Below are 22,993 nucleotides of genomic sequence, written 5' to 3' on the forward strand. Positions count from 1 at the left end.
TCACAAAATAGCTACTGATATACTCGAGACAGAAACTTCTGTCAGGTCAGCAAAATCTTTAAACATGTGATACGTCTGCTTCAAGGTTCAATGGGAAAAGAGATCTTCAACTTCCGACATCACCATCTACTGATTTTCTTTGCTACCTTGTATTGTGGATAGTCTAAAGCAAAGCTACAAATGTACTTTGAGAGATAAATAAGAAGAAGCATTTTGAAAAAAAGGTTTAAAGTGTAGAATTTATTTTATAATCGGTCTGTTATTTGGTATTGTTTGATATAAAATTCTGATTGAGAAAATTTCATTCAAGCCAAAGACAGAAGCACAGCAGTTTTGGGCAGAAGTATTCTAAAAGTCAAGGTCGTGAAAGTCAGACTTCCTTGGATTTTTACCAGCACAATGCATTTTTTAGCTTGAAGTACTTCACAAGTGAAAATATAGGAGCATGACATAGTTTTGTACTTTACTTTATTAGTAAGATACTACATTTAGAAATCTTTCAAAACCTTTTACTGGTTTAGAAGTACAGGACACTCTTGCTTTTGAAACATACATGCAAAAATATGCTACATATTTCAAAAACATGCTGTAAAAATGAGTGCTGCACAGTTTCCTTTTAACAAAGAAGTTATAAATAACGCAACTTTTACCACAGGGTGCAGTGCATCCGAAAGTGATATCGCGAGAGCACATATTGTTACAAAGCAAATTGTATCTTAGGCAGTTCCAATGGGGGGAAAGCATTAATTTTAATGCTGTCCTCTTGAATTTCATATCTTTCACTTAACGAGGGTTCATACTTTTGAATGATTTGCAAACTGTTCTGTTGTTTTTGTTTATTCTACATGCAAGCTTTAAATATTGCATTGTTGAAAACAAAGAGCAGCCTGTGTGGTCTATAATGTCCTAGGAGGAGACAGACTACAGCACACAGATAAGGATTATTTATTCTCTCCTCCGCTCAGACGCATGCTTGAAATACCATGATAAGAGATTTTTTTTTTAAATACACTACCTAGATAATGAACATTTTTTTGATATAGTGAACACTCAATAAATAGAAATATTCTTAAATGAGTTCACTATTTGCAGTATTTAAATACAGACTGACCCACTGTTTGGGCATGCTTCACTTGGGAGGGCCAGGATGAAGAAACAAATAAAAGGATTTCTACATCTTGAGGCAGCTTACAAAGATTTTTTATCATATTTTCATAATTCAAGAAATGATCCATTAGCCAAGAAATTATTAGCATGACAGTTAACTTGTCATTATAAATGTCTGAATTATGTTTGAAACCAAGTTGTTGTGGTACTGACAGTGTAATGCACTGATTGAACAAAGTAACCCAACATATATATTTCATGACTTGCAATTATTTCTTTAGCAGCTATATTGCAGTGTTTTTTAACAAAAAAATTGAGGGAATGGGAAATAGCTTCAGGAGCTGCAGCACCTTCCATTTGTGTCAACAACCTAATCTTTCCAATGCCATTGTCTAATAAACACACATGCTATATAAAAACAGAAAATGTTGGAAATATTCAACAGGTCAGGCAGCATCTATGGTGAGTGAAATGCAGTTAACATTTCAGGTTGATAATCCTTAATTCATCAGAACTGTTTTGAAAAGAATGAAAATTAACCTGAAGTGTTAACTCTGTTTCTCTTGCTCCAAATGCTGCCTGACCTGCTGAGCATTTCCAGCATTTTCTGCTTTTATTTCAGATTTCCAGCACCCACAGCTTTCCTATTATTGACTGATGTGAGCTATTTTGTTAATTATAATAGAGGATCTATTTGCTGGCACAGTACTACTAAAATAATGACATACTGTGCTCTTCACAATGTCCATAGTTAATAGGGCCAAATTTACAAATGCTGATTAGCCTTACCCACTGGTCTTATATATTGGGAAATCACAAGTAATATGGCCATGCCTCCCTGGCCTGGCTGACAGGAGAGGGACATGACCGGTATTGTACATTTACTAAATCAGCCCTGAAATCTCCAATACTCTAGTATCACAGCTTGTTGAGTAACAGGTTGTCCCTAACATTAAATGCTAATTTAATTAATGAACAACTTGACCCAAAAATTCTGGGGTTCCTGATCTACCACTTGTGCTTAAACTGGAATCACAGTCACCAACAGAAGATTACACAGCAGATTACAAATTGCGGAGTTAAGATTTTTTCCATGTTTGGGGCTTGTAGCTCAAAATGGTAGAGATGCAAGAGAAGTGCCCATCCTGTGTGCTGGCAACAGTCAAGACTGCCTTCTTTCTGTTTCAATAGGGGGCTACTAAAACCTAGGAAAAACTGACGAAATAATTCCGGTTCTTGGTTTTATATTGGAGAGCAAATGACCATTCTTTTAAAAATACAGCAATTAATTCCCTTTGGGATCAACCAATTATCTTTCCTTAGAGCAGTCTTGTATCCTTCTGCCCCTTCTGCTCCAGTGACCGAGGTTCGGAGGTTGTGAAAGGCACTATATAAGTGCAAGTTTTTCTTTTTTCTTTTCCTCACTTACCTGAGGGCTGTCATTTGCGATGCAGAGGCTCAGTCTTCGACCACACTTCGCCGGGGGAGTTGCCTGTTACTGTCGAATATTGGAGGTGCCTTGAGTCTCACCATTCAGGTACAGGGATGCTGTCCTGTGCCCTCCTTATGCCCAGATTTGTAGGCCATTGTATTTTCACAAAGGGACTATTTGGTTGGGAATGGGTCTGTTTGCAAATTTGTTCCCTACTTCAGTTATGCGTATATTACAAGAATGTCAAGACTGTATATCCCTTATTTTAAATTAACCCACCCAGTAGGTCAGGTCAGTGGTAGTTAAATTGGGCAGGGTGTAAATCAGACACCTGACCTGAATGTGAGACATTATTAGTGGGTCAAGCTAAAAAGGCAGACCACATCACAAGTATGAGCAGGTTATCACCGTATGGTCTTTTATTCCAACACAAGATAATGCTGGGAACAAAAACTAGCTTTTTAAATGGGAATAAAAGAAAAAATAAAAACATTTCAGTTGCTTTCGTTCTTCCAGAGACAACAACCACTTATGTGACATCCCAGTATTCTGACACAGCTAAAGCACTAGTGGTTTTGTCTGCATGAATAATGTTGCAACAAATATTTTTAAAAGGGCATTTGCAGAACTTTACACATAAATGCACAGAAGGAGGCCACCATTATATCTGTGCCAGCTCTTTGCTGTAACAATCCTAAACTAATTTCACTACCCTGCTCTCTCCTCATACTCCTTTACTTTAATCTCCTTTAAATATTTATCCTTTTTTTAATTAAAAGTGCCATAGTTTCTGCTTCAACCATTCCCTAAGGCAAAGCATAGCCTGCTCCTCTACGCAAAGGTTCTCCTAACCTCTCCCCTCGCTACCTTAGCTCCAATTTTGAATTGGCAACTTTTCATCATTCACTCCCCAACCAGAGGTGATAATGTCTTTCCCTCCAAATGGTATAAAAAAATCTCAGCAAGAGCCTCGAATAAATCTCCATCTAGCAGGGTCTGCTCCAATGATAATTGTCTGACTACCGCAAATCTTTCTTCTGAACTATGGATTTCTAACGCTGGTGTCATCGTGCGCACGGAACTGTAGAAACATAGAAAATAGGAGCAGGAGTAGGTCATTCTGTCCTTCAAGCCTGCTCTGCCATTCAATATGATCACGACTGATCCTCTATCTCAACACCTTACTCATGCTCTTTCTCCATTCCTCTTGATGTCTTTAGAGTCCAGAAATCTATCCATTTCCTTCTTAAATATATTCAGTGACTTGGCTTCCCAGCCTTCTGTGGTAGAGAATTCCACAAGTTCACCAATCTCTGAGTGAGGAAGTTTCTCCTCATCTCAGTTCTGAATGGCCTACCCCATATCCTGAGACTGTGACCACTTGTTCTAGACACTCCAGCCAGAGGAAACATCATCCCTGCATCCAGTCTGTCCATCCCTATCAGAATTTTATACATTTCAACGAGATCCCCCTCTCATTCTTCTAAACTCCATGAATACAGGTCTAGTCGACTCAATCTCTCCTCATACGACAATCCTGCCATCCCAGAAATCAGTCTGGTGAACTGTCCCTGCACTCCCTCTTTGGCAAGTATATCCTTTCTTAGGTAAGGAGAACAAAATGCACACAATTCTATAGGTTTTCTCATCAAGGCCCTGTACAGCTGCAATAAGACATCCTTGCTCCTGTATTCAAGTCCTCTCGTAATAAAGACTGACATACCATTTGCCTTCTTAACTGCTTGCTGCACCTTAACTTCATGCTTGCTTTCAGTGGCTGGTATACCAAGACACCCAGGTCCCTTTGTACATCAACATTTCCCAATCTATCACCATTTAAATAATACTCTGCCATTCTGTTTTTCCTACCAAAGTGGATAATTTCACACTTATCTATATTATCTACTGCATCTGCCATGTATTTGCTACTCACCCAACCTGCTTAAACTGCCTTGAAGATATTTAACATCCTCCTTACCACTCAAATTCCCACCAAGTTTCATGCTGTCAGCAAACTCGGAAATATCAAATTTGGCTCCCTCATATATATTGTAAAAAGCTGGGGCTCAAGCACTGATCCCTGTGGTACCCTACTAGTTACCACTTGCTACTCCAAAAAAGATCCATTTATGCCTACTCTCTGTTTCCTGTCTGCTAACCAATTCTCAGTTGACGCCAATGTATTACCCCCAATTCCATGTGCTTTAATTTTTCACACTAACCTTTTATGTGGGGCTTTATCAAACGCTCTCTGAAAATCCAAATACACCACATCCATTATCTATTCTGCCAGTTATGTCCTCAAAAAGCTCCAGCAGGTTTGTCAAACATGATAAAAGCAAAAAACTGTGGATGCTCGGAATCCAAACAAAAACAAAAATACCTGGAAAAACTCAGCGGGTCTGGCAGCATCTGCGGAGAGGAACAGAGTTAACGTTTCGAGTCCAAATGACCCTTCAACAGAGCTAAGTAAAAATAGAAGATAGGTGAAATATAAGCTAGTTTAAGGGGAGGGGGGGTGGGGACAAGTAGAGCTGGATAGAGGGCGGTGGAGCAGTGATAGGTGGAGATAACCAAAAGATGTCACAGACAAAAGGACAAAGAGGTGTTGAAGCTGGTGATATTATCTAAGGAATGTGCTAATTAATGGTAGAAAGCAGGACAAGCAGACAGCCCTAGTGGGGGTGGGGTGGGGTGAAGGAATCAAAAAAGGCTAAAAGGTAGAGATAAAACAATGGATGGAAATATATTTAAAATAATGGAAGTAGGTGGGAAAAGAAACATCTATATAAATTATTGGGGGGAAAAAATAAATAAAAGGGGGGGAATCGGAAACGGGGTGGGGATGGAGGAGAGTGTTCATGATCTAAAATTGTTGAACTCAATATTCAGTCCGGAAAAAATGTCAAACATGATGTCCCTTTCATAAATCCATGTTGATCTTGTCTAATTCCGTTGATATTTTCTAAGTGTCCTGCTATCACATCCTTTATAATAGACTCTAGCATTTCTCCTACTACTGATATTAGGCTAACTGGTCTGTAATTCCCTATTTTCTCCCTCCCTCATTTTTTAAATAGCGGGGTTACACTTTCAGAATCTACAGAACTTTGGAAGATGATAACCACTTATTTCCACAGCCACCTCCTTTAATACCCTGGGATGTAGATTATCAGGCCCTGGGGGGGTTTATCGACTTTCAGTCCCATTAATTTCTCCAGCACTATTGCTTTAACAATACTAATGTCCTTCAATTCCTCCTTCTCACTAGACCCTTGGTTCCCTGGCATTTCTGGGAAGTTGTTTGTGCCTTCCTCTGTGAAGACAAAACTAAAGTAGTTGTTTAATTGCTCTGCCATTTCCTTGTTCTTTATTATAAATTCCCTTGTTTCGGACTGTACGAGATCTACATTTGTCTTCATTAATCTTTTTCTTTTTACACACTTACTGTGAATACTGTATGGGCACAACATTACATTGTAAGCAGTTAAAAAGACAAATGGCAGGCCAGACATGGGACTAGGAACAGAATTCTCTGGATTAGGAGATCCCATTCCTAGCCATGGATTGGGTCCTGCTATGTCATTGATGGACGGTATGCCAAGTGAGACGAGGTTACTGACCTCACCAAAGATGCTTGTACGTTCCACCTGTAAAATCAACATCTAGTAAGTTATCTAGACCCCCAAAGAGTGAAATTTAAAAAAAAATGTTCTAAAATTGCCCCTTGACCAGGGGCCATTTGAAGCAGTAGCAGGGTCAGGGATGGTTGGGGGTGGGTGTTGGTGGTGAGGTATAATTGGGCAATTATACCAATAAGTGGAAATCCAGTAGAATTTTCATGGGCATGAAGACTGGCACAAAAGAAATGCCCCAGATGGCACATCTACCCATCCAGGGCTCCATGCAAAAAAAGGTGTTCTCTATCTGGCTTCTGATACTTTAGTGGGGGAGGAGGAGGTGGGGGGGGGAGCAATCATCCACAGTACAATTTAAAAACAATTTGGTGAGTAATGACAATAGTACTGCTGGTTGAAAAGATCAACTTAAAAACTTTGACTATTAGCAAAAATTAACTGCCATGAGCCTATCTGGGGGTTAGCACCCTAGTATAATTAAGGCTTGACATTTTTTAATACGACCAATCCAATGATTCCCTCCTAGAATATCACTGTTGCAAAGGTGGAGAGGGATTTCCACAGGAGTTTAATGAGTACGAGGCTCACTGCTTTTTGCAGTGCATTTATAATATGCCTTGGGCACAAGTTGAAATTTTTTTGCGCATACATGTTAAACAGGAAAGATAAGGCTTGTGGACGTGGCAGAGCTCTCAGCCTCTTTTCGAGAGGCCCGCCACATCCTGTGCCACTCTGGCACTTGATAGCCCAGTGGTGGGCCTATCCTTGGGATCAAAGACCCCACCCACCAAGAGATCCTGGTCAATCAGTGACCGGCAGTTCTCCTGTACTCAGCAGCACCACCGGGGAGGTGATGACTGCTGCTGTTCTATACCTACCTCACTCCGCGGATCAAGGAGGGAGCCAGTGAAAGGATTCGCAAGATAGAGGTCGGGTGTGGGGGAGGGGGTGTTGGATTCAGCAGTTAGGGAAGACAACCCCTTTCCCATTGCCAAGTCTCTCGATCAGACACCAAGTGCCCCTGAACAAGGGACCTCCTGCACACCCATCTCTCAAGAGCCGACAAGCAAGTACGCCAGGGTCTGCTTGTTGTGCTCCCAACATGGCAAGTCCGCCGCCCCTGCTGGATTAATGCCAGCAGCAGACAGGTGAGGCCCTTAAGTGGGCATCAATTGCCCATTTAAAGGCATCAATTGGTGGTGGGATAGCTCCACCATCAAATGCCCCCCACCACCAAGCTCGCCACAGGAGAGGGCACAAGATTCCGTCCAAAACGTTCCTGCTGTGGGCTTGTACTTGCATGAACAATGTCACCTCTAAAAAGTCCTGCTTTATGTTACAGTATAAGTTATTAAAATACTGCTGAACTTCTTTGACTCTGTTACTATAGGATGCTATACTCTACCTTTTGAGAGGAGCTGATAGTTCTGTCAGTTCTCCTCTAAGCTGATTTGAATAAGGGATCAACAAGCAAGGTTCCATTAAATACTTCAATGCTTCTGGGTGGATTTTTCATTCTTTCAGTCATGGTATAAGTGAACCATGAAATAGTAGTTCTTCCTTCACCTACTGCAAAAATGTTGTCAAGTACTGCACCAATAAATACACTAGACAGATTGCATAACATCATCGAAAATGTCCAACCAGACAACTGGATCTTTTGTACTGAATATTCGATTGGAAGGAAGTCTAAATTCTAGGGAACGAGCACAGGATGAAGATTTAATCCTCTTTGCATATCTTTTGAAACATCTTTATAACATATGCAATTACTTATCTTGAAAAACTTCAACTGACGCACGTTCAAAACACATAGATAATGGAGATGCAAATGTAATCTCTAGAATAAAATAAATAGATTTTTTCAAACCTGCTGCCAGGCTAAGTACAGAATAAAAAAATATTTATTATTTGATCTATAAAAAAGGAATTCTACCTTCAACAGCCCTCTTGAAGAAAACCTTACAGCTTCCACATGTAAGAACTCCATAGTGACATCCTGAGGCTTCATCACCGCAGATCAGACAGAGTTTCTGCAGACTCAGCCCAGGGGCAAAATGAGAAACATGGCCTCTTCCATTCTCTGGCCTTTTTGAAAAAAGAGAAAAAAACAGATTTCCAAGTGCATGACTCACCATTAAAAGTAATTACAACAAAATATTAGCTTTAAAAGTTTTACATGCAGCTTTTGTAAAAATTCAACAGTCTTGTGTCGCATTACTTTCTATATGTAATATATTAGCTACATTCTGGTCATATATTTGCGGATGAACGGGTTCATTTTCAAAGTGAAAAATTTGCTGCTACAGTGGCCTTCTGTTAACCAGCCATCTTTTAATTGACAAAAATCAGCTAATTGGAAGATTTTCTTTTGAAGCCCACTTTTGATTCGAATGCTGTTTTAATTTGTTTGATTATGTCTTCTGGCCAGCACCAATTAAAGATTTTTTAAAAAATGGCTGTGCAATGGTAGAAAAACAAAAGTATTTTTAATGACATATCTGATCCAGTAATCATAATTATTATTGGGATATTGTTCATTTATTATGCTAGACACACATAAAACAAAGCTATGAAATAGAAAATGACTTATAAAAATCTGTTCAAGTCTTCCAGAATTTAACACCTTACTCACAAAATTCTGCTCCATAGTGTCAGTAGTTTTGACGCTATAGGTGTCAGTTTTCTAGCAAGACTGAGTTTACAACACTCTCTTTCACTTCCTGTATGGCCCGTGCCAAATGCCACCTTGGTGAGGGCAAAAGCAATCTGTGCAAGTGTCAGAAGTATGCAAAGGAGGCAGAATGTGAAGTCAGTCAGGTTTATAATGCTGATTTGATGCAAAGCTGCCATTTTGAATGCCACCACTCAGGTAATGTCCTGTCTTACGCACACAACAGTGTTGTATGTACAAAGGGGTCATCAACAACTTGTAGCTTAGTTGCTGATCACTTTCTACAGGTTCTGTTTGTGTTTGTGGCAGTGCTAAGTGTTTGGTGCAATTGGTCACTCTGCAGGGGAACCCGATTGGCTCCGCACTGCCATTTTACACAGGCAGGCCAATTAAGGCCCGTCCAGCGTAAGACACGAGCGGTAGTGCTCAGCGCTACCTGTGCGGGCAGGGGGAGGAGAGAGAGTCGGGGCCAGCACTCTTTCACGCATGCGCGCGGAGAACACTTCAATCTCCCTGAGGCACAGAGCTACCTCAGAGAGATTGAAGCGGTTTTGAAATAAATAAATAAATGGATTAAAAATGTAATTAAACATGTCCCCTCATGTGACTGTGTCACATGAGATGGGACATGTTTTTATATTTCAGAAATTTTTAAAATTTAATTCCTAAAAGCTTCAGGAAACCTCATCCCGCTTGTGGATTAGGTTTCCTGAAAAATGTAAAGGCTGCTTGGCCTTTTTGCCTACCCGCCAACTGGAATGTTGGACAGGCAGCGTAAAGTTGACCTTAATTACTTCCTTAATGGCTTTAATAGGCCGTTTAAATAGCAGCGGCCGTGCAGCCGACTCCGGCGCGCGCCCGCTGAACTAGTCATCACGATGATGTCAGGACATACGCCCGACCTCATCGCGCGTCATTTTACGTGCCAACATGTCAGGCCCGCCCCCACATGCCGACCGAAAAATCCTGGCCATGGTGTTCCTTCCTCATCAGTTTCTTCTTCATCCAGGCCTTCGCCCTTCAGGACCGCTGTCAGGAATGGCAGCTCTTGGGTATCTGAAACCATAAGGGCATGGTTGGGATGAGGGAAGATGAGGTTGAAAGCAAGGGGTGCATACTTACACCTTCTGCTAATTGTACATCATAACAGAATGTAGAATGAGGCTGAAACAAGATGTGAGAAAGTCGATTCGGCAGAAACAAACTGTCATCCTCAATGGTTTCAGCCCCGCCACTAGTCACTGGTTCATTGACGGCTGCTCCAATGATGACAAGCACCGCCTTCTCCATTGCAGTGAAAGTATGCAGACGTGCTTGCCAACACCACCCCCTCCCTCTCGGGCCTCCGCTCTCCCCTGCCAATTAGCTGCTGCTGTCTGTTATGGGCCACTATGTCTTGCAAGAGAGAAGGATGTGTGTCAGTGAGCACATGGCAAAATGCTTGGGAGATGCCCCTGTCACAGTTGACTGGCTGACAGTGTACGCAAGTTGTGAGTGTCTGGCTTGCAGCAGTGCTAAGTGTGGGGAGGTGTGGCAAAGCTATGAAACTGAGGCATGAGTCATGGTTGATACAGATTATTTGTAAGTTGTTGATGAATGGAACAGTGTGAGAGGTTGGTGGTGCAGCTGGTAGGATATGGCTTGTAAGGATGCATTCACTGACCTTGACCATACACGTGAGGCCATTAAACTGCTTTCGGTATTGCATTCAGGTCCTTGGGGCTAGGCTGCAGAGATTGACGGAAATGGCTACCTGCTCCCACTGCCTTCTCAATATCTATCTTGAGGACCTCCTGGCCCTCTGAGGGATGTGAATTTCTCTCCTCCTATACCAAGGCCTCCTGCACAGTATCCAAGAACCTTGCGAATGCTGTCTGGCCTGCTGCACCATTTTTGTGCTTTCTTCCTGCTCTCCAATTCTTCCTTAACCAATTATAGGCTGTGCCGCGGTCAGATTGCATATTGTCTTTAAGGGGTGTGGTCTGTTTTAAGTAAAGCAGGCTGGTTTTTCATGGTGCTGGACTCTCAAGAATTTGTGCCCCATGCTGAGGCACTCAGCTACTCAACAGCACGTTCAACGCTGGGCTGTGCGCCACAATCATTACAATCATTATAGTCAGTTGGCAGTGCCAAGTTTGCCAGCTGTCTGTATCACTTTGAATAGCTGCAGGTTAATTGTGCATTGTGATCCCTGTCTTGATTTCAGGGGCTATCCAATCTTTCCTCCTTTGGTTCTCATGGGGAAATTATCAAAAGCAGCAAGTTTGGAGTAATGAACCGACCAAAATTAATCCAGAAATTCTGATAATAAATAAGAATTCACTACCCTCACAACGGGCGTGATATTGTGCTTCCCCTGTGGCAAGTTGGTGGCTGGGGTCAATTATTCAGGTGATCAGGTGGAAAGGAGGAGGGTGGTAACCCCGCTGCCTTCCTGCCTCCACCCAGATTAAGTCTGTGGCAGGAAGGCCTGTGGACAGTCTTCCCTCTTTGCTGCCAATTGAGACCTTTAAGTGGGCAAGTAATGGCCACTTAAAGACCTCATCCCGCTGCCGCTAGTATTAACCCAACAGTGGGTAGGGGACTTGCCATGTGAGAAGTACGAGAAGCAACCCTGGCATGTTTGCTTGCATGCTCCCAGAGGTGCCAATTCTAGGGACCCAGTGAGAGGTACTTCCCGTGACCCTACCCATGGCCCCCTGTCTACCATCTGTGCCTGGGTCCCTCCTCTGAGGTCTTGGCTGGGTGTCATCCCAGTATTGGCCACTAACTCCCCAGTGGAGCTGCTGAGTATAGAAGGGTTGCCAGCCTCTGGCTGGCTGCTCTCGATGGGCAGGATTTCTGCCCCAAGAGTCCTTGATCCCGGGGTAAGGCCCACTGCTTGTGTGTCATGTGCCTGAGTGGCACAAGATGTGGCAGGCCTTCCCGAAAAAAGCTATCCGGGGCTCTCACCAGCCATCCAGCCAGTGACCAAGACCCCTGTCACTCCCACAAGATTCCACCCAACATGCTTGCGTATGAGCTACGCAGCTTCGTTAAACACAAAATCATTTGCTTCACTAGCTAAGCCTAGTATTGGACAAATTTTAGCTCAGTTAAACCAGCTCTTTCTACTACTTTGAGAATTAATTTAATTAACTTTCCATTTTAATTAATTAATTAATTTAATTAACTTTCCATTTGTGTTTCAACTTGAAGTGCTGGAAAACAGAGACAGTAGATTCCAAGGACAAAACGTGGCACCTCATGTTCAGGATAATCTATCTGTTTTACTTGAAGTATTAAGGAAGGGTACAGTGTATCATATTAAAAAATAACGTCATCTCCCATGACGTAAGCTCTGACCAAATATTAGTCTGTACTAAAGCATTACTGGCATGTTGGCATCAATACAATAGGAAATACATGAAGATCAGCAGAAAATTGCTAAGTCACAGCGAGGTATTGTGTCAGCTTTGAGTTACTAGTGGAGATATAGTTCTCAGTATGAAGGACTTGTCTAATCATGTGTAACATGCTCAAAAAGGAAACGTAATTGGGAGAGACAGAAGGAAACAAAGTAAATAGAGTTATGCATCATATTTTCTGTTTTGTTGACCACTTAGGAGGAACTGTATAAAGACATCATGGTTTCTAGCTAAAGTAATATACAAAGGATGACACATTAACAACTACATTTGTATCTTTACATATGGTCAGAAGTCCTGCATTCCATTCTTATCTATTCTGAAAACACTTGGTTTTGATTATCGACTACTTTGAAACTTTGTGAGGATGGAAGAACTCTGTCAATTCGTGATGAAGTGCTAAATGTTCCAAAACAAAACCTCCTCTGGACAGAAAATTCCACCACAAACATGGTTTTAATTTCATTATCATATGAGCCCTAATTTTCATAGACAAAGTGATGAATCGTGTAATGACAGGTACATAAATCAGATCATTAGGGTTTAGAAATCTATAAAAGTCAATTTTTTCCATTGGATTTACTAATTATTAGGGCACAATTCTTTTTTCATAGAAATTACAAAATCTTGCTTTTGTGATGTTTCTGAATCATTTATGAAAATGAGGAAATATAAGCTTCTGTAGCATACAGTAAAATGTTGATTGTATTAATGGATTAAAAATCAGCCTGTAATGATGCGCCTACAATAAAGATCTTTGATTACTGCTCAAACTTCTAATGAACCACTTAACCTGTATTAAAAATGAATGATTTGTTGGTGCAGCTGTGGAGTGCTTAGTTATTGCAAGCAATGGTAAAATAACATTGTAAAGCAAAATTTATAGACCAAGCTTTAGGTATCCTAAAGTCTTTTATAATAGAGTACAGAAATGACATACTGGCGATGCACCAAAGAAAGACATGCAAGAATATTTTATAAATATGGTAAGCTTTCTGTCAATTAAGAAAAGGCATCATATAGAAGGCAGGAAAAAAGGTGCATGGTACAAGGCATGAATATCCCAACTCTACATGACAAGACTATCATAACCCATCTTGCCAGGAAGAGTTTAGAAGGTGAATGTGTTTGGAGTTTGCAGGAGCACTTAGACTCATGAGAAATCTCTAGCTGCTGAATGAGAAAAGCAGCAGCAAGATAAATCTGACACTTTTCTATCTCTCTCTGTTTATTCTGGTACTATTTTTCTCCATCTCCCCTCAGTTCATGTTGGCACTCTTACTTACTTAGTAACCCCACTATGCTCAAACCTTTAATTTGTTATTCTTCTCATCCTTCCTCCATGCCAATTTATGCTGGCACTTGCAACCACAACATACTATGTAACCCAGATCTTTGAGGAGCCAAACATCTATGCTTTCTGTTTCTTCAAAATAAGTTTGATTGCCTCAGAGTAAAAGCAATGCATACTTCTGAGGAATGTGTATTGGCAGGCATTACTTTCTGGTGGTGGTTGACACCATTTATGTGTTGATGGAAAAGTAGCTTTTTTCATTTAAATATACCATGGGGTTGGTAGATGCACAATCAACAAGCTGTTGCTGGTAGTACTACTGTTGACACTGGTATATAGGTAGCTGTATGGCAAACCAGGCCTTCGGTAGCCTGTTTAAAAGACATGGCAACCTGATTGACCCCAGTGATGTCTCCTTTAAGTGCCTGTAAGGTCACTGCAGCATAGAAGTTTCTGTTGATAATCTTCATTGCTACTAGCTGTGTAGTGTGCACGATTGAGTTCTATCATGTGATCTAAGGAAACCATCCAGCTACCCTCTTTGTTTTGCCTCACTTATTCATGCACTTATCTTGTATAATTTAGTATTACATGACTATTGATATATCTCATTGCTTGGCACAGTTCCTGGGACAGAAAGTAGGGGTTAAAGGTAGTTACACATGCTGGCAAAAAGTGGGAAGTGGTGAACCACAAAGATCAATGCTGGAATCATTGTTGTTTACATTTATATAAGCGATTTGAGTTGGAGATCGGAAGTGTGATCTAAAAATGTGCAAACAAAACCAAACTCGGGATTACAGTTAATAGAAAGGGGGACTGAGACAAAGTATAATAAGACATGAATAAACTTGGAGATTGGGTGTGTAATTGGTAAATTAACTTCTAATAGATCAGTATGAAGTGGTACATTTTGGCAGGCCACATAAAAAGGTTACAGCCTCCTTGAATAATAAGCATCTATGTGGCATTGTGGAACAGAGGGATCTGGGATTACAGAAACACAAATCACTTTAAATTATGATGCAGGTTAATAATGTAATCAAAAAACACAAACAAACCAACTTTTAGGTTTCATTTCTGGATGGACAGAATTGAAAGGTAGAGTGTTTATGTCAAACTTGTACAGAACCTTGGTTAGAAAACAGTTAGAATATCATGAACAGTTCTGGTCTCCAAATTATAAAGTGGATGCAGAGGCATTGGAGAAGGTATAAGAGATTTACTAGGAAGGCACCACAAATGAAAGATTATACCAATGAGGAAAGGCTGAACATGCTGGTACTCTTTTCCCTTAAACAGAGACTGCTGGGTGGGCTTCTGGTACTTTGAAGCTTGCATTGCTTGCGATGCGCACATCCAAGTCTGAGAGAAGGTCCATTCATTCGTGGGCATCAAGCGAGCAATCTGGCGATGGTTCAAAAATGAATGATATCAACATCAATCAATTAGAGGCTGGGCAGTTCGAAATGGTCATCCCACCAACCTCATTGGTTAAATGTTAGTCGTGATCCTCTCCAGGTTGGTAAATGCATTCATGATAAAAGGTTCTATCGGACTTGACCTTATGATGTTGACCTCAAAGTTAAAAGCTCATGGTATAGGGAGTAACATATTTGCATGGATAGAAGATAGCCTAGCTAACAGGAAACAGAGAATAGGCATAAATGAGTAATTTTCTGGTTGGCACGATGTAACGAATAGTGTGCCACAGAGATCTGTGCTGGGGCCTCAACTTTTTACAATTTATATAAATGACTTGGATGAAGAGATTGAGGGTATGGATACAAAATTTGCTGATGACACGAAGATAAGTAGGAAAGTAAGTTCTGAAGATGACATAAGGAGGCTACAAAGGGCTATAGATAGGTTAAGTGGGCAAAGATCTGGCAAATGGAGTATAATGCGGGAAAATGTGAAAATGTCCAGTTTGGCAGGAAGAATAAAAAAGAGGCATGTTATCTGAATTGTGAGAGATTGCAGAGCTCTGAATTGCAAAGGGGTTTGGGTGTCCTAGTGCGTGAATTGAAAAAGGTTAGTATGCAGGTACAGCAAGTAATCAGGAAAGCTAATAGGATGTTATCATTTATTGTGAGGGGAATTGAATATAAAAGTAAGGAGGTTATGCTTCAGCTACACAGGGCACTAGTGAGACCACATCTGAAATACTGTGTACAATATTGGTCTCCTTATTCAAGGAAGGATGTAAATGCATTGGAAGCAGTTCAGAGAAGGTTGCCTGGACTAATACCTGGAATGGGCAGGTTGTCTTATGAGGAAAGGTTGGACAAACCAGGCTTGTATTTAGAGGAGTAAGAGGCGACTTGATTGAAACTTATAAGAACCTGAGGGGTCTTGACAGGGTGGATGTGGAAAGGATGTTTCCCTTTGTGGAAGAATCTAGAACTAGGGGTCACTATCTAAAAATAAGGAGTCACCTTTTAAGACAGAGATGAGGAGAATTTTTTTCTCTCAGAGGGTCATAGTCTTTGGAACTCTCTTCCTCAAAAGGCAGTAGAAGCAAGGTCTTTGAATATTTTTAAGGCAGAGGTAGATAGACTCTTGATAAGTAAGGTGGGATGAAAGGTTATCCGGGCTAGGCGGGAATGTGGAGTTGACATTACAGCTAGATCAGCCATTATCTTATTGAATGGCAGAGCAGGCACGAAGGGCCAAGTGGCCTCCTCCTACTCTTAGTTCATATGTTCAGATGTTGTCATACCACTCTTATTAGCTATTACCAATGTCACACATTCAAAACCATTTCCAGGTCCGTATTATACTAAACATATTGGTTATTATACCACATATATTAGTTATTAGTACAGTTATTGTTGATAATTATTACCTAAACTCAAACAATAGTGATTATTGCAATTGTAGCAGTCCTTCATGCCATGCTTGTTTTTTATTGGCAGACCTTAAGCTCATTGCCATTTTTTGGGTATACACATGAACAGTGTTTGGCAGGTCTGGCAGGGGGGGGTGGGGATTGTGGGGGGATAGGGTGTGTGTGTGGTCTGTATCCAGTATTCCTGGCTTCTGGCAATGGCCATCTTAGATCCCAGTCAAAATTAATGCTTTCACCTCATAGAAAATAATCTAGTAATTTAGCTTGGCAATGGCCCCAGTTAAATTCATTGGATCAGACCCCCTCTCTGAAGCTTTATCTATACTTGCTAATCTTGCTATCTGATGAATTCAAACCATTGAGAGCTACATTTAGCCCAATTGTAGCATTTTGTAATCTACACTGCACAAGAGTCCCATCATGGTGGACTAATTAAAATCCCAAATGTGCACCATTAATCAAATCCCAAGTCACACAATCTCTTGAGAGAGGCAAAACAAGAACAAAAGGCAAAGTAAAGAAAAAACTATTCTGGAAATTCCTGTCTAACCCCTGATGGTAATCAAGGAAACTTCAGTAACTCATATAAGTAATCCTCACCCCTTTGCAACCTTCTATAACTTCCTTCATTCTCATAAAATGATACAGTTCTCTTTTGAAGTATTGTAGTGAACTCATACATGCCACATCTTTTGGAAATCTGTTCTCGAGGACAATGATATTCTGCAAGAAAGAAATACATCCTGGTATCTAAGCTAACTATTTGCATTCTTTTATAGCTATGGCTTCAAGTCCTTCCATCCTTATGCAACATTTCACCATTTTAAAAGATTTATGGTTTATATTTCTTCAAGCCTCAATTTCTTCAACCTATTGACAGAGAAACTTTGGCTTCCAATAAACAACTGAACACAAGTTAGCTGTTTTTGTCCAGTGACATTGCAAAACCCACCACGTTCTCATATTAATATCAGATTTTGGCAATTATTTATTATAGGCTTTTCAAATTGTCAGTCTGACCAGCTCTGACTTTTCTTGTGAGAAGTAAACAAAGGAATGTTAAAGAAACACACTGGCGTAATTTTCATGTTGAGTGTTAATCTGGTGGGCAGTGGGCCGGGCATGCACAGCAGCTGTCTGGAGGAGTCAGCAAAGGATTTGCTTTTGTCCTGGATCCTGATTACAACATGATTGGCAAGCTACTAACATGAAATGCATTCTCTGATAGGCAGCTCAGTGATTTGAAGGCAGGTTACCAGGCAGAGCGTGAAGAGCCTGAAGAACCCTGATGGGGAGGGATATTAACATTGGGAGTGAAAACAAGCAGCGCTTTTGAGCAACTTTCAGTGCCTACAGCATCAAGTAGTCAATTTGAAAGCCTCTACAATGCAAAATCTACAAGCTACTGCCATAAAAATGTCTCAAAAAAAACTCCACCTAGCTTTCCCTGACTTCTGCTGAAGATTCCTTTAATTTTTGCTGAAATTGGCTTTCTCCTGATTTGTACCACTAGTACTAGTTAGTGGATAGTAGAACAAAATGGAAATAGTCGGGTAGGCCAAAATTAAAACAGCGGCAAGAGCCCAAACTGTGTCATTTGAGCCCAATTTACCTCTATGTATCAGCATCCTGCCTGCTATGGCAGAGTCTGGCCAGCATGATTGAGTTCCATCTGAATATCAGAGCTGTCGGTAACTCAATGCTTCAAAGCTTCCACCATTTGCTCAATTCTAGCTCTGGTATTGCCCTATTTTTATACTCAAATAGGTCAATGGTGACACAGAAATTACCCCGCACCAAAACTGTATCTCTGTGTTCCTACCTTATATATTAATTTGTAGAATTATAAATCAAGTGGCTCCTCTTGCTGCTCTTATGTGTATCATATTATTTTTTTAAGATTGCTACTGAATCCCTATAATTGATTTATAAAGTTAGAAGTATGTGCAAGCTAGTGCATATCTTGGTATTGCCATTGTCACTGCTTTTATTCCCATCCCATCAATAGTGAAGTGAAAAATAACTATTCTTCGTGTCACAATGCGATGCTACCTTGTTAAAAAGGAAGACAGTTTAGACTTATATAAAATATTAAATGGTATAGGCAGTAAAATCCAGACGATGACTTCAAAATAAGCCAGTAAAGTGGGACCAGAAAAGAGAAGATTGAAATTTCTGAGATGTTAGAGGAAGGGTGGTGGTGGTACTTGGGTTCCATCTGAAACTTGCATCAAAATAACAGAAACAGGTTAAAATTGCCATTTCTGCCATTTCTCAGGGACTCCTGCAAATCTTCCACCAACTTTATGGTTGGGGAAATCAGGAAAATCCTATGAAAATTCTCTCCTTAAATTTTGAATTTAAGATTTTACAAGAGTTTCTTTGTTCAGAGTGATAAATTTTAGGAATGACATATCACATTAAGTTATAGACACAAAACATTATGGAGGTTTAATTGCTGTTCAATGCTTATATGGGAAACCTAATGAGGAATGAGCTTCATTGGGCTAAATGTATTTTTTTCTTCTTCATTTTACTTAAAATTTTACAATCTACAAATGGTTGAAGAGATTTTTGTGTGCAGTTGCCATCTGTGGTAAAGATATTCCAAAAGATGTCCAAAATTATATATGTAGATTGTGCCTCTTTGAGGAAAAAGAGCCAATACAAAAAGCATCAACACAATGTATGCAGAGTACAGTATAAAATGCAATTCCTCTTTACAGACTAGGTGGTGAATAGTTTAGAAACTAACAGGGGGCATCCTTTACAAAACAGAAACATCTGAAACAAAATGGAATAATATTGCACAAGTGCTGCCACTGAATCGTATGCTGACAGGCTATTCTAAAAGCTGAAATGCGGAACATACAGGATGACAGATATAGTTGAGGTCAACAGGAGAGAAGATAAAATCACTTAGAAAGGGCTCTAAAAGCTCCTTTCATACTTTAGACACAATGATTTCATTTTACAGAGGTCTTTAAGGAAAAGATTAACAATATTCAGTTTGTAAAAAAAAAACACGACCTATATAAGACTTTGCTGAAAGCAAGTGGCACAAAAAGGTGCAGATATGATGTATCATATTTAGGTGTCTTTGTAATTTTGTCTAAACTGCTTATTAAAGAAATGCAATATGTTAAGTTCAAATAGAAACAATATAATTTTTTTTAATTAAAGTTTTCGCATATGCATCATGATTGCTTAAGTTAAGCATGTTTAAATCATTACTTTAAATTTGGGCAAGTCACTTAAATTTGGGGTTATTGCCCAGTTTAAAACATTATTGCTCTGAAGCAATAGATCCCACATTAATGGGTATAGTTAGGAAAGCAAACACCAATAAAGCAGCCTAGATCATGTGACATAGGCGGTAACAACTCCTTAACTCTCTCTCCAATGCAGGGTGAGGTTTATTAACCTCACAAGGTTAGCAAAAGTGAGAAGACTACAAGCTGACTTTGATGTACATTTTGGGCACTGCTTATACTTAACCTTAAAATGCATTAACAAATCCAATGGCATCAACCTACGTATGAAGTGTTCTGTAGTGACACCTACAGAAGAAAGGCATCTATTAAATGGATACGCCATTGCTGCAATTCATGCATGCTTATTGAGACATCACTATTTTGATGGAATTATATAAGCGATGAGATTGTTAAATAGTTGTCAAACTAAACAGTCTGTGACTGACAATAACCATTGTCATGCAGACAAAGATTCCACACGATTCTAAGGAGGGACAGACTAGAGGAACAGGGACAGCAAGTGGAGGAGGCAGAGAACACTTGGGAAATTGGCTAATTCTGTAGGAGATGAAGGTGTGGGAAGGCCTACACCCACAGAGATTTGTGTTGACTAAGCGCTAATAGTCAACAATCAGAAATGGTTTCTTTTTTGAGGCTCATATTTTAGGTCACCCTTTTATGAGACTAACTGCAAGGAAACAGCATACAGCAAAAGACTCATCACATTTTCATTCCTCTTTTCCCTACAGAAGCTGGGAACTAGAAATTTTTGTAATATGCCTTTAAGCGATAGAAGTATACTATCACTGGAGGGGTTGTGTGTCATGTGATCCAGTCTCAGTTTCACTCTGGCCTGTGAGCAGAACATGGCACACACAGCTCTGCTGCTTATGATTGCAAGATTTCTACCTTTGTAAGACTATTCTCATGTGCCTAGTCTAAATAAACGAACCCACAATGTGTTTACCCAATCCCTTAACAGTGATTGGTGCCTTCATATTATTATAAGAACATGACATGGTGTTCAACGGTGGTCAAACAATGTGGAAGCAAGGTTAAGTACTGGTGTCACATGATGAACAGCCTTAGATCAAGCTACATGGCATGAGATGACTCTTGACATTCTGGCAAACCACAACAGGTTTACAGCATCAGAGAGTGTTGAAATCGCAGTGTGGTGACTGCACAGAAAAACTTTGAAGACACAGGCCAAGAGAATGCTCATAAAGGGCTGGTAAGCAGACAGATCCCTCGTTGTGAGATTGCAATGCATAGGCTGTTAGTTCAGTGAGTGGGACAGCTTGGCAAAAGGACCAGCACTGGATTAGCAAAGTCGGGCAAGGCAAGTGACCAGTGTGTAGGCTGGATCAATAGTAAGTGAGGGAGAGTTAAACAAAAAGGCAGAAACCAAAACCATCATAAAAATTAGGCCAGAGAAGGTTGTGATTATAATGGGCGGAGCTTCAGAAGATCACACAAAAGCGGCTAAAGCGAAACTCATCCCAGGTGCTGCAGGAGAAGGAAAGTCAAAGGGATATTATCAACATGTCCACAAAGTTCCCCAGTTTGAATTGGAATGCAACTGACCTACTTTCCAAATTCAGAATGGTTAAATAGCATACAGAGCTATAGCTTCTTGATCCAGGTATGTCTGAACCACATAACAAAGCCATAAAAATTAACCTAGCAATTGGGAATGAAGGTCTACACAGGCTGAACACATCAGGATTAACAGCAGAAGAGCTGAAGGATACCGAAAAGATATAGACCATACTGGAAGACCCGTTACAATTCCGTATTCGTTGGCTAGAGTTCATGTCATTTCAACAACAGCTTACAGAATCCATAGACCACATCAGCAGCAGATACAGAGAAAAGGGTACATACTGTGATTTTTTAGACGCAGAACTAGCTGACAGAATTGTTGAGTTGGTGATCACATCCACCTCCTCAGGGGAGGTGATGGTGTTGAAGTATTGTCACTGGACTAGTAATCCAGAGATCCAGGGTAACGCTATGGGACCTATGATTGAATCCCACCAAGGCAGGTGGTGGAATTTGAATTAAATAAAAATCTGGAATTAAAATCTAATGAAGACCATGAAACCGTTGTCGATTGCTGGTTCACTAATGCCCTTTAGGGAACGAAATCTGCCGTCCTTACCTGGTCTGGCCTATATGTCTAGACTGACAGCAATGTGGTTGACTGTTAAATGCCCTCTGAAATGGCCTAGCAAGTATCAAAGCCTCAAAAAAGGAATGAACCAGGACAGACCACCCGGCATCGAGTTAGACAATGGCAAACGGAGCTCTGTCAACCGTGCAAAGTCCTCCTTACTAAAACTGGGGGCTACTGGCGTCACATGAAGGCAGGTGTTACCTGATGTCAAGTCCCACCGGCAGGACAGACCCAGCAGAGGTGGTGACACAGTGATATACAGTTAGGAGGGAGTTGCTCTTCAAGTCCTCAAAATCAACTCTGGGCCCCATTAAGTCTCATGGATCAGGTCAAACATGGGCAAGGGGACCTCCTGCTGATTACCACATAGTGCTCCTCCATGTTGAACACCACTTGGAGGAAGCGCTCAGGGGGGCAAGAGAGCAGAATGTACTCTGGATGGGGGACATCAATGTCCATCGTCAAGAGTGGCTCGGTAGCACCACTACCGATTGAGCTGGCTGAGTCCTAAAGGACATAGCTGCTACAGTGGGTCTGCGGCAGGTGGTGAGGGAACCAACTAGAGGGAGAAATATACTTGGCCTCATCCTCACCAGCCTGCTTGCCACAGATGCATCTGTCGGTGACAGTATCGGTAGGAGTGACCACTGCACAGTCATTGTGGACACACCTTCCATTGAGGATACCCTTTAGCGTGTTGTGTGGCACTACCGCTGTGCTCAATGGGATAGATTTCAAACAGATCTAGCAACTCAAGCCTGGGCACGCATGAGGCACAGTGGGCCATCTGCAGCAGCAGAAATGTATTTGAACACAATCTAATCTCATGGACCAGGATATCCCCCACTCTACTATTACCATCAAGCTGGGGATCAACCCTGGTTCAGTGAAGAGTGCAGGAGGGCATGCCAGGAGCAGCACCAGGCATACCGAAAAATGAGGTGTCAACTTGGTGAAGCAATAACACAGGACTACTTGTGTGCCAAACAGCATAAGAAGCAAATGATGGACAGAGCTAAGTGATTCCACAACCAACAGATCAGAACAAAGCTCTACATCCAGTCGTGTATGGTGGTTAATTAAATAACTCACTGGGGGAAGAGGCTCCGCAAATATCCCCATCCTCAATGATGGGGGAGCCCAGCACATCAGTGCAA

The 22,993-nt window shown here is 40.9% G+C and overlaps 1 protein-coding gene across 3 annotated transcripts in view; it reads right to left on the reverse strand.

Annotated features, from left to right (window-relative positions):
• LOC121284441 (progesterone receptor-like) overlaps positions 1-22,993 on the reverse strand; it is a 398,041-nt gene that overhangs the window by 304,653 nt on the left and 70,395 nt on the right. For all 3 annotated transcript variants that reach the window (XM_041199906.1, XM_041199907.1, XM_041199908.1), the window contains exon 3: positions 8,114-8,265. In XM_041199906.1, the coding sequence (XP_041055840.1) occupies positions 8,114-8,265 (152 nt within the window). The remainder of the gene's footprint in view (positions 1-8,113; positions 8,266-22,993) is intronic.

This window comes from Carcharodon carcharias, chromosome 11 (assembly GCF_017639515.1).
Source record: "Carcharodon carcharias isolate sCarCar2 chromosome 11, sCarCar2.pri, whole genome shotgun sequence".
Taxonomy (NCBI): domain Eukaryota; kingdom Metazoa; phylum Chordata; class Chondrichthyes; order Lamniformes; family Lamnidae; genus Carcharodon; species Carcharodon carcharias.